Source organism: Microcaecilia unicolor, chromosome 3 (assembly GCF_901765095.1).
Source record: "Microcaecilia unicolor chromosome 3, aMicUni1.1, whole genome shotgun sequence".
NCBI lineage: Eukaryota > Metazoa > Chordata > Amphibia > Gymnophiona > Siphonopidae > Microcaecilia > Microcaecilia unicolor.
Genome location: NC_044033.1, coordinates 372,949,189 through 372,962,417, shown reverse-complemented (window position 1 = coordinate 372,962,417; position 13,229 = coordinate 372,949,189). Strand labels below are relative to the sequence as shown.

At 40.7% G+C, this 13,229-nt stretch overlaps 1 protein-coding gene across 1 annotated transcript in view; it reads left to right on the top strand.

Annotated features, from left to right (window-relative positions):
• Positions 1–13,019, top strand: part of ZNF513 (zinc finger protein 513) — a 79,423-nt gene extending 66,404 nt beyond the window's left edge. The window contains exon 5 of the mRNA XM_030198588.1: positions 11,136–13,019. Coding sequence (XP_030054448.1) covers positions 11,136–11,911 — 776 coding nt within the window. The 3' untranslated portion in view covers positions 11,912–13,019. The remainder of the gene's footprint in view (positions 1–11,135) is intronic.
• The last annotated feature ends 210 nt before the right edge of the window (positions 13,020–13,229 follow it).

Sequence of the window (13,229 nt, the reverse complement as noted above, 5' to 3'; positions counted from 1 at the left end):
CTCGGGGAATCCCCGAGGTGGGAGACAGCTTGCCTGAGGCTGGGGATGGTTGGGCACGTCCTTGACCGCTTCGGCAAAAGGGGAAGAGGAAGGGGGTGGGGAGTTACCTGCAACTGCCTGAGAAACCACGTATTCTTTGTTTGTTTTGTATTATTATTTTGCATTTCTGTTGAAGAAAGAGTGGATGCCTTTCTAATGATGGAGGTGGTGCGTCGGTGTGCGGTTGTTTCGTTAGTTTGGCAGCCAGTCTCCAGCGATTCCTAGGCAGGGAAGGAGTAGGGAAACACGCTCCACGTGTTTCCCTACTCCTCCCCTTCCTTGGTCACTGTTTGCTGCTGGCTGGGTCGCGGGTAATCCTTCCAGCTGGGCTGCAGCTTGTCCTGTTCGCCCACGTCCCAGATGGTGACGGGCACGTTGTTTTCCGGCTCCTCTGACTCCATGTCAAGCGATCCCAAATATAGTCTGTGCTATAGGCCCTCTGGCACTCTTCAGTACTGGCATTAGGCATTTAAAAATTCCCCCCCCCCCCCCCGGTCTATTTTTGCACATACCCACAGCAGGAATATTCTTCTCTCGTTCCAGCGGTGGTTCTGTGCTCTCCGTGCTGCACAGATAATGAGCCATTCTGCTGGGGAATGCTCCTCCCTTATTGTCACGTAGTTTCCTCTGATTGGTCCGTCTTACGTTGCCTAGTGTTGCCTGGGAACGGTGTTGTGATGGTCCTTTGTGTTTCAGAATGTTGAGGGTGTTTTTTCTGATTGGTCCGTCATGCGAGGGCGGGGCAGAGAGACATGGTCAGTGTTCTGGCTTCACCACCATGAATCCATGAACCCTTCAGGGAGTGGCTGAGTGACTTCAGAACGTTGAGGGTGAGTTTTATTATAGTAGAGCCTGAGCCTCTAATTGGTGATGGATAATTACTGAATCCCGATACAGGTTTATACGCATGTGTGGGCGTCTTGAGTGACGATCCAACGAATGACTGGTCTCGAGTGCCCAACAGTCTGCGATAGCCGGTAAGCAAGGTTTTTTTGTTTTAGAAATATGGAGAATGTATAATAGAGAATGAATTATATATTGTTATTCATTTAGATTGTGACCCCTGAAGACGCTCTGAGGAGCGAAACATGTACGTGTAGGGTCTTGGTGAAAAAGAAAAGAAAATGCAGCGTTATATTTAACCAATGAAGTCTTCATACTTCTAACTACGAGGGAGAGTGCAAGTAGTTATGTGCCAGTATGTGACTGAATTAAGATGGTGAAAATTACGAAGAATTTTAGAAGACATATGATTTTGGAATAAATTATTTTGTGGACAATTTTGCTCATTAAGTGGAGTAACAGTGGACTCATCTTTTCACAATGGAAAGTTGTTGATATCGGAATGATACAAGGTTGTGGACAACTTAAAGTGATTGAGTTTGTGGAAATTTAAGCACTGGATTTGTGAACTATTATATCGAGTGCATTATCAGCTGGTAAGGTTTACCACTGTTGGACTTAATTGGCAAATTTGCAAAAAAAGCAAAAAAAAGCATAAAAAAACATATATGTGTATTACAGTACTTGAATAATGTGATGTATAAGTTATGTATGTAAGAGTGAAGAATGAATGGTTAGGTGTGGGTTTTTATAAATAATGAACAATAATAAGAATTTGTAATAATATGTAATAATGAAATAAAGATTTATAAATAATAGTTGTATTAGAATTTGCTTGTATGCTTAGTTACAACTATCTGAAGCTATTATACCTTTAAATAGATTTATATATATATATATATATATATATATATATATATATATATATATATATATATATATTAGAGTTCCAGGCAACATAGTTTAATTCAAATAATTCTGTTGAGTTTAACTAGTTGTTTGTTTGTTTATTTTTAATAGCTTGGGAATATAAATTGCATTCTTTTTTTTTTTCTTGGGGCAAATGCCTGACTAGTGTTCAGAATGAGGGGGGGAGTTTATATCCATGTGACATGTTAGGGGAAATTGCTGGTAAGGATGGAGGGAGAAGGAGAAAAAGGAAGGGTGCTGGTATCAGGCCTAGGGAGGGGGAGAAGGAAAGTGCACTCTCCCCTTGCTAACTTGTGTGAAGGTGAGAGGGGTATAATGAGAGAAATTTCCCATGGTTCTGGCTCATTTCAGTTAAAAGAAAAAATATGTCTTCACTGTTTTGATATGTTAGCTTCATATCCAGTGTTTTAGTCTGGTGTGTGTGTTTTGAATAACCATAATGAGATTTATATATGCAAATGAATATGCTAATGTGCCAAGCCCCACCCTTTGCCCCCCCCCAAATGAATTAGTCAAATGACGTGTATGCATGTAATAAAAGCACACGTTTCAAGCATTATTCTTGTTCATTACAATATTTTAATTTAAACAAAAGTTATGAAGGTGGAGGCATTACTTTTCATTCAGCCCTCATATATTCAGATGTACAAGTCACGAACATAGATTTGTTCTGTAGTATTTGGTTCTGTCTGCTGATTATTCCTACTTTTATTGTCTGTCTGTAGTATGAAAACCGGTTTGCATGGTGGTATTTTTTTTTTACCAGGACAATGGTATATAAATGTAATAACTAAAGAATAACTGGAGATCTTTCTAGAAAAGCAGAAACATCCAAGCTGTCAGCAGATTTTTCTAAATCTGAAGCCTCAGCAGCTCCTCTTTCCTCTTGAAATGGGATGGAAGTTAGTAACTCCTATTCACAGGAGAACAGCCCTTTCAGAAATGTTTAAAATTTGAATTTTTGAAAAACCGCCACTGGTGAAATAGAAAAAAATCCTAGGAAGATTCAGTATTTGCAGATTGAAAGTTTTAGCTGCATTTTAAAGGTTTTCCATCTCCTGTGATAAGATTTTTCAAAAGTCCTCTGCACACTAGATAGCTATCGACTCATCAGATTCCTTCAGTTGTAATGTTGCTTGAATATCTCCGTTGTCCAAGGTCACATTAGAAGGCCTCAGTAAAGTTGTTCTTACTACCAGCGTTTCCAAAGCAACTTTTACCTCCGGCATTCTAACACCACCTCTTAGACCTTCCAAACCGCTGCTCCCTCCATTGCAGTTTCCATCTCCAGACCATCAGCATTCACAGGACACACTTCTGATGCGGAGGCACCCCTGTCTATTACAGTGGCTGCCTCAACAAGAGCACCACCCGTTATTGAATTCTGGGACCCAAAGTCCACGGAGGTCATGATTTACCTACTTGGGCCGACAGTGCCTGTATGCACTGCCTAGGAGCACTCTTTTGGTATAGGAGCTCTGGGATGGTACTCTGCTTCACAAGAACTATTTGTGGGAACCTTATGTTTGTATGTCAAGAATCTTGATCAAAACTTTTTATTTCATTGTCTATTAGTTACTTGCTGTCCTCCTTAAACATTTCATCTTTATACACATACTGCTCTCTAAGTGAACATTTAAGTTTCCCATCCTGTCAAGAGCTTATTGAGCCTGAGGTATTAGGTAAATATAGACAGTACCTCATTTCAAGAAAAGTGAGCTCATGTTGTCCAAGTAAAGGCTTTGACTAGCGCAGGCTGGTTTTCTCCAGATATCTTCTGACAGTACCAAAGACAGGTACCTGGCCCGCAAACGGGAAGGAGTACACACAAGCAGAGCATTCTGGTTAGGTTTGTTTACAGTAAGAGGTATTTACCAATGTATACCACAGTTTTGCATTTGTGTATTTGGAATATGGAAATTGATTTTGCTGTCTGTACCTTTGGTAATGTGTGCTGTCCTTATACTCTTGTATGGTTTGTTTCTCTTCATAATAAAAACATTTAAAAAAAAAAGAGTAGTTACAAAAGACCTGCAAAGTCTTGTATTGCATATGGACCTCACCTGAGACCCTGTGCTAAAATAGCATAACTTGTGGTAAAATAACCTATCTTAATGGTTGCTTATGTTGATAACTTATCCCCTTAGTATCTTCATTGATCTTTGTATCGGTCCAGTAGCTTAAGAACTGTTTTCCTTATAGCTCTTTCTTATAGGTGGTCTTTTACTTAGACGCGCTGGCGTTTTCAGCACACATTAAAAATAGGCGCGTGCTAAATGCTAAAGACGCCCATAGGAATACATTGGCGTCTTTAGTGTTTAGCACACGCTAAAAACGCCAGCACGCCTTAGTAAAAGACCCCCATCATTTCTAGAAGTCTATCGCTTTGTTGTAATAGAATCAGCTTTAGTTGTTGCCTATCTTGAAAATTGCATATTATAGTTTACATAACCACACTCTCTTAATTTACCTTCATGTCAATTGATAGTGCACACACCACAATTTCTGTACAAATTTCTGAAACGTCCTCATCTGCTTCTATTAAAGAACCACAATGAATTGGGATAAATTCTAAAGATGGAAAGAGACAATATTAGAAAATGAAAATAATCTCAGCTAGTACAAGGATAAATCCAACATATACAAATTTCTTCAGTATAGAATTTACCACAAATGGCTAGGATCCTATGAGGCATGTTTTCAAAGTGCTTTGAAAATATGTCTTTATATCTACTTACAGATTCCTTCAGAAGCTTCATAGCAACAGTAACAGCATTGGCCTAAACACAGGGTTAGGCCACAACCTACCTATGGGGCAGGTACACAGAAATCAGAAACAACTTCAATCTCCTGATTTGGCAAGAAGCACTCAAAAAAGAAGGAAAGAATTTCTGTCGTATAAAATTAGAGTTCTAAATATGGGTGCTACTTTCCTGCTAAAATTTCCCTGCAAATGCTTCATAACTTATGAAGCGAATAATTATATATTTTTTCCCCTTCGAAATTATTGCAATTTATCTCATCTAAAGAAACTGTTAATCCACCTGTTGAATCGCTTCCCTAATTAGAGCGCTGTAACGTGGGCTGTAGAAATCCGAGCTGCCCCCTCCGTTATATAATTATCTCTTTTTTTTTTTTCCTAATTACTGACGGTATTTCCTAGTATCTTGATCCAATTATTGGGGACAAATGTAAATCTTGTATCTTATACTTTAACCATTGGTTATAAGTATTGGGTTTTTTTTTTTGTTATTTGCCTATTGATTTAATTCTGATATTTCCAAGTCTATATGTATGGATGTAATAAGTTTATATTCAATAAAAGAAAAAAAAAAGAAACAACTTCAATCTTGTGCAATTTTAGCATTTGAATAAAATCAGTATGCACAGGGAAGTGCCTCTAACAGGCAGAAAACAGCTTTAAAGGTTTAAAAATATATAATTAAGGGTTTATTAGCACACTGAAACAATAAAGAATTTTGTATGGTTTCACTTTAAAAGCACAGCTTGGGTAAAGTATGCAAAAGTCTTATTTTTCTCTCTCTAAAATTTCAAACATAAAATTGTCACTTCCATCTAACACATTAATCACCAAGCAGATTCCTTTTAAATAGACACAATGAATACATAATTACATTATTTACAGAACTTATTTGACATACATATGTTATGCTAATATATTTACGGGCAGCTGGAATTCAGCAGTTATGTATTTCTGAAAGCAAATTCTAAGCAAACATGGCATTGATTGTAATGATAAACAGGCATCACGTCCAACAATACTCCCCAGGAGAGGTTAGTGCAGTTAAAAAAAAAAAAAAAAAGCATCATACTAGCTTTTTTTATTTTGTTTTCAGCAGCTCATTAGGTTCTAGGTTAGTTCCCACCTGCATAGGTGCCAACTCTGTGGGTGCTGTGGGTGCTCGAGCACCCCCAATATTTTTCACCTGCCGGAAGTCTGAACCGGAAGTTCTCTTCCACGCCAGCCTGACCTGCCTGGTCGCGGTGCCCGCCCCTTCTCCCTCAACAGTCCTTGCGGAAACAGGAAATGAGGGCGGGACCAGAGCTGAGAGAGAAGGGAAGGCTGAAGCGCCGAGCCTGCTCGCCTTTCACGGCTGCCGCCGGGACCCCGAGGTAAGATGACTTTTAAAATTCTGGGCGGCATGCATGAAGGCAAGGGCAGACCGGCGGAGGACTGTTGTGGGAGAAGCGGTTGGACCTGGAACTCTGAGAGAGGGGCGAGGAGGGGGAGGGGGGAATGCAACACCTGGAAAAAAAAAGAAGAAAAAATTTCAGCACCCCCAATCATTTTTAAAAGTTGGCTCCTATGCCCACCTGGACAGTTCCCATCTGGACAATTCCCACCCATAACCCAAAAATGGCAAAATGCACTGGGACAATTAATCTCCTTCCCTTTCCCCTTCCAGATCATTTGGGGGACAGTGCACCCCAAACCCCATAAACATTACGTTTTACACATTCCTTTCCCCTTCCAGACAAGTAGTTCGTTAGGGGGGCAGTGCCCCCCCACCCCCCAAAAAACCAACATTCAGAGTTTCTATCTATATATTTATTTACTTATTTATGAATTAGGTTGAAACCTGGGAGCATTTAACTTTTTTTTTTTCCCCTGTGCCTAGGGGGCTTAGGCTACATTTTTCATGTAGTGGCAGGCAGGCGAGTAAATCTATATTGGATTATTTGGATTCGATTAAGTCTTTTCTTTACGGATGGGTGTAGTTTTTAATATACCACCTTTTGTAAGCATAAATCAAAGCGATTTATATCAAATTATAAATTAATATAAAAAATTAAGGAAGGAACATCATTAATTAATATATGAAAGGAGAAAGAAACAATAGAGAAGGAAAATATTAATGAACTGCAGTCACCCTGAGGACAGGACATCTACGACTGCTGATGTTGAAAAGCCTGTTCAAAAAGGTAGGTTTAAGTGCTGCCTTTAAGAAAGGAGAGCTAATGGGAGGGTATTCAAAGGAGAGGGGCCACACAGAAGAAAGCAGAGTGATGAGTAGATTCCAAATGAGCAGTTTGAGGATTAGGAATTTGCAAATGACTATCATGCAATGAGGGGCATGAAATGAAATGGGCCAAATAAGCAGGTGTCCCATTATACAGCACTCCATTACATTCATTGAAACCTTCTCAGGCTAGTTTCCTGGTCATTCCTACTCTCACTTATGAAGCACCATTTATTTCTTTCCTCACTCCTTCCTTGTGGAATTCCCTTCTTGTGGGCATCCAGTGGGAGACTTCATCCGTTCTAGGGTCTTTTTCAGTTTGGTGATATTGTTTCCCCCTTCCTCCTTGTCCCTCTGCTGTTGGCCATTGGTTTGAATAGTTTTTGAATAACTGTCCTATTCATCTCTTCTGGTAGGTCTAGGCCTTGATCTTGGTCTTAGGTTTCATTCCTAGTTGTATGGCTTTATGCTGTTTGCATTCTGCTTTGTGAACAACTGTGATGAGTGTTTCAACCAAATTGCAGTATCCTAAATACATAAATAAAATACAAATAAATGTTCACAAACTTGCTACAAAGCACTCCACAACTTAATGCTTCAACTACCGTACTTTACTGTGTGGACGGTGTTAGCTGGTCTTGCCCCATCCTTGGCCACTTTTAAATCTAGACTGAAAGCCCACCTATTTAACATTGCTTTTGACTCGTCGTAACCACTCGCCTCCACCTAACCTCCTCTCCTCCTTCCTGTACACATTAATTGATTTGATTTGCTTATTCATTTTTTGTCTATTAGATTGTAAGCTCTTTGAGCAGGGACTGTCTTTCTTCTATGTTTGTGCAGCGCTGCGTACGCCTTGTAGCGCTATAGAAATAGTAGTAGTAGTTAGCTGGATGATGTGTTGTGTTCATTTTGCACCACACGTAATACTTAGCATGGAGACCGAAAAGTGCCACATTAGACCTCTCAGACCACAGAACCTCTTTGACATGCATGGAATGGCCCCAAAGTGTTTGTAAACGATGCATAGCACATCATATGACTTTCTTCTTGCCACCTTCCCAGACAGACCCTGTTTGTGGAAGATTCTTGAAATTGTTGAACGGTCAGAATCTTACCAGAGGCCTCTCATTCTTTTAAAGCAATTTTAGGCCTTAGCAGTTTCCTTAACTTACAGCTGCCAGCTTTGGAGGGATGGCCTGATAAAGACAGTGTCTTGGTGCCAAAATGCTTCTACTTTACTGTGATGATTGTTACAATCATTTGCCTAATCTCTTATTTTTTCTTTGTCTTTAATAGATTATAAACTCAGTGGAGCATGGTCTGTCTCTTATGTGTATATTCTCTGCACTGCATAGATCCAGATATAAGTAGTATTAATAGTAGGACTTAACAGTGCCCCAAGTTATATTCAAACATATTGAAATTTAATAATAACTTTTCTCTAATTTTTACCTTTGAATAACTTTATCCCATAGTCCTTTTGGCAGCTCCATGTTACATATGTTTAGATCTTTCTGTTGTGTGAAATGAACTTGAAGCAAAGAGCTGGATTCTTCATTTGACTCAATCCAGTTACTTGATTAGACACAGGTGGGCTCTTTTTACCTTATTATGAGCCTTGTTAAGGCAGTTTTTAGAATCGGACCCAGTTTGAGTTTGCTGTGATAAAGAATGTGAAGACTCCTCAGAAGCTTAGCCGAGATTGGGAGGTGGGGCTAGTTCTGGGCAAGACTTCTATGGTCTGTGTCCTGAAAATGGGGCTAGTTCTGGGCAAGACTTCTACGGTCTGTGTCCTGAAAATGGCAGATACAAATCAAGGTAAGGTATACACAAGAAGTAGCACATATGAGTTTATCTTGTTGGGCAGACTAGATGGACCGTGCAGGTCTTTTTCTGCCGTCATCTACTATGTTACTATGACTTAAGTTTTGAATATTTCTGTATTTGCTGTTTCACATTGAAAATCTAGAACAGGACTGTCCAAATTAGAGCCCACAGTCAAGTGGAGTGGAGGAGTGGCCTAATGGTAAGAGCACCGGTCTTGACATCCAGAGGTGGCAGGTTAAAATCCCACTGCTGCTCCTTGTGATCTTGGGCAAGTCACTTAACCCTCCATTGTCTCAGGTACAAACTTAGATTGTGAGCCCTCCTGGGACAGGGAAATAACCAGTGCACCTGAATGTAACTCACCTTGAGCTACTACTGAAAAAGGTGTGAGCAAAATCCAAATAAATAAGTATGGTTTATAGACCATTTTAATCTGGATCATTCAGTCAGTCAGAGTAAACCTGGGGTTTTGGCCCACAGTGGAGCATCACTGGCAGAAGTGAGACCATGACCCACCCAGTCATAATTAGGACCTGTCATGAGCTGTGGGTCAGTGGGAGGAAGAGACAGTAACATCAGCAGAGGAATACAAGCTGCAGGGAAAATAAGGCTGTCTCTTTTCAAAATGCTAGAAAGGCATATTTTGAGATCCCAAGATACTATATCACTTGTTTTTTCTTCTTTCATGTCTATCACTAACTTCTATGTTTGATCTCTTGGGGGACAATTTCAATGTTCTTATGCAGAATCGAGAGATTCTTCCTGTGTGTTCTGTATACATCAGTTTTGGTATCATTCCTTTTGCCTATGTGACAGTTACAAATATATATATATTTATGTTTTTATGAATAAGGTTGATCTACCTGTCAGATCCAAGCAATTCATGATCCTCTCCCATCCTTATGAATTGCTTACACCTATCAAATGAGATGATAATGGCATTCTGCCTTTAACAGTGACGAATGAAACATCTGTAACAAGGAATCAGCTATTTTGTGTATCAACATTTAATCAAAATGTTCTCCAATTCCATCTGCTTCAGAGGCTTTTGCTAATTTAGCATGAAGAATAGTCCTTTGGCTTCTATTAAAACAATAGGGACATTGAGGGGGGAAGTTATCAACGTGGGCTACCATTAAGAGGGGTTATTTTACTATTAACTCATGCTGTTTTAGCACAATTCCCATTTTATGTTATGAGACCTAGTCATTAATAACCTGGGTTAACAGGAAATAAGATGTTTTAACAGTAGCTCATGTTGATAACTTCCTCCCTTAATTTCCAGAGGCCATTCCCCACCCTATTAAAAATTGCAAGGTTCACTAGAAAGAACATTTGCATAATCTTTTTCATGGCTTGCTTTCCTAGTCTATGAGTGTTGGTAATGAGCCTTAAATAGTTGTCACATGCTTGATATTTAGTTCCCACTAATAGATTCGGGTTTCATACACAGAGTAAAACTGAATTTCCTTGCACCCACTAATCATTTTTGCCAATGACTGTAGCATAGTCTGAACTTTCAGGACAAAGCATGACATTACATTTTAATAAATACAATTAAAATAAAAGTTTCACGCAGTGTTGCCATACAAATGAAATTTCAACACAGACTTCACTAGAACTGGCCATTCCTTTTCTTGTGGTAAATTATTGTTCACTACTTTTAAAGGCTGTCTACATGCCTATCGATTTCTGCCCCTAGCACCGAATAAGCTTGCTGAAACTTGTTCAGAAATATATTTGGTAAGGAGGAAGGTCAAGGGCGGGATGACTTATGGCAGCATGATATTGGCTGGTTCTTTTCAGGGGCACGTAGCTCAGAAATGTTGTTCACCTGTCAGTTTTCACGTTCTACTGCCAAGTCCATCATATTTGAAGCTTCTCCCCAGCCATTCCACTGAACGCCTGGGAGTAGCACATCCACAAATTACATGTGGAGGCGGGAGATGACATTCACTAATTCATGTAATGTGTATAAAATTATTAAACCCTTTATAGATATTTGGATCCAGTGATTGTGATGTAATTTTCTAATTTGGTTGCTCCTCGGGTATGGGGTAATTAAAGGAAAGCTATTTGAAGTCCAAAACCAACCACTTAACAGTGAAATCTTCAAATGGCCCAAACTATTTGTTTGTATGATTGAAGTTCTGCCCATTTGGGAGTATCAATATGTCCATAAATGTTATTTTTAACAAGTAACATTGGTGGAAGTTAGGGCATCACTGGTCACAGCTGGTAACTCAATACTGTGCTTCACACTGGTGCGTTTATCTCTGTTGGGACATTTTGATTTGTTTTAAAATGGCTGTGGATACTTGATACATTATGGCTGGAAAAGAGAATGTGTTGGGAGTTCTAGTAGGGTCTAGGGGAAAGAGTAGGGGCCTGAGCATCTCCTGATTTTTTTTCCAATGTTTGGACTTTGAGATTTATTTTTTTTCTGTGTGTTTTTAAAATTATGCTGCTGGGCTTTTTCAATCTCTTATATTGTTTTTGTTTTTTTGACAGATGCTATCATGACCGACCTGACCCTGCAGGTAAATGGTGGTGATGCATTCCTCCCCACTTGCGCCCGACTACGTGCTGAAATGGGCGCATCACGTTTTATGGACCCTCGGACCTGTGTGGATGAAGCGGACACTTTGCCAGAGCTGCTTTTCCCCTTCAACTGCCGCATGTGTGGGCTGGTACTGGATGATGGCTTTGTACACGAACAGGGTGTGACAGATCAGATCTGTGCACGTTGCAGCTTGGCTATGTTGACAGTGGAGGCAGGGGGGAGTCCCAGAAAAGGTGATAAGGGTTTCTCATGCAGCCTCTGCTCCTTCGTCACCCATTACCCAAACCATCTAGCCCGGCACATGAAGACACACAGTGGTGAGAAACCTTACAAGTGTGTGCTCTGTGAGTATGCTTCTGCACACTTTGACAATTTAAAGCGGCACCAGCGGGTGCATACAGGTGAGAAACCCTACAAATGTGACCTGTGTGACTATGCTTGTGGCAACCTTGCCAACCTGAAACGTCATGGACGGATTCACTCAGGAGACAAGCCCTTCAAATGTAGCCTCTGCAATTACAGCTGTAACCAGAGCATGAATCTGAAACGTCACATGCTGAGACACACGGGGGAGAAGCCTTTCCAGTGCTCTGACTGTCCTTACACCACTGGCCACTGGGACAACTACAAGCGCCACCAGAAAATCCATGGTCATTCTGCTGAGGGCTGGATCAACCCCAACAGTGCCAAAGTCATACCTGGCAAGACTAGATCTCTGTCCTAGTGTGCAAGAACTCCCCATCATCCTGTGTTTCTCTCCAATACCCAGCAGGCCTGGGTTAATTCTTCTGTTTCCTTAGTGCAGGAGCCTCTTGTTAAGATATTTTATTTAAGAAAAAAAAAGTGTGTTTCTGTTTGGAGAAGAGTTAGTGGGAGTCCCTTAATAAGAGATTATAGTACATCATTTGTGCAGAACATTAAGGTGATAAGTATTCTGGTGTGTGGAGAGGTGCTAGACATGGCCTACCATTAACCATGGTCCCATCTTGCAAGGATTTGTTAGTACTCATTCTTTTGTGTTGCCTGGTTGACATTAGTCCTTTTAGTCCATATAAACATGGCCAGAGCTGGATTAGCACTATATTGGGCCCCTGGCAAACATATGTTTATGCACCCCTCCCCCCCCCAAACACACACACACATTTCAACTGCCCAGAAATAGCAGGGAAACGTGGAGAGCTTTGAATGCAGTGCCTCAGTAGTTAGAACTGGAGAGCTGCCAAGTTACCGCATTACAGGGGAGATTTTAGACCAGTCCTGGATTTCTGACAACTTTGTCCTGGTTCATTATGGGAGCTGAAGAGCTGATTCCAGTGGGTAGAATCAAGGGCTAGAAATAGCATACTGAGTTGGGATGCGAGTTCAAAAACAGGACTGGCCAAAAAAGTCTCCCCTCTGGAAATGGGCAACTTGGTAGCCCTGCAGTAATGCGCTGAGAACCAGGATAGTTGGACAAGTCAGTTTTAGTCTCCATTGTCTCTGGTTCAAACAAGATGCCAGGGGTGGACTGCCCCAAAGAGTGAGATTTATGAGCAGTGTGTCTGAGATAAATTTAGAAAGTTTATGCGTGAAAAAGCTCCACAAATGGAAGAAGAACAATTATATTATTTAACTTCTTTCATTTGTGAAGCTTTTTCACACACAAACTTATTTTTGGTGCTTATGAAAGGATATTAGTAGAGTGGAGGCAATATTAGGACAATATTGAAAGGAATTTGCCCAAGTGACTTGATAGCTGGGCAAATTCCTCACCCTGAAGACTTCTCTTCACTTAATATGTGCACAGGTACATTTGTACTACTGGACTGCTTCACTCCAGCTCAGATGTTCAAAGCAGGGCCACTGAGAGGGTGGGGCAGGGGGGAGAAAATTCCGCTGGCCTAGCCTCTAAGGTGGGGGGGGGGGGGGAGCAGCGCCTGCAAGCTTCTTCCTGTCTGTTTCTGGATCTGTTTGTCTCCTCCTGCTCTGAGTGTGCCAGGACCCAGATGATTGTATTAACGTGATAACCAGGGCTTTTTTTGAGGAGGTACTGAGTACTGGCA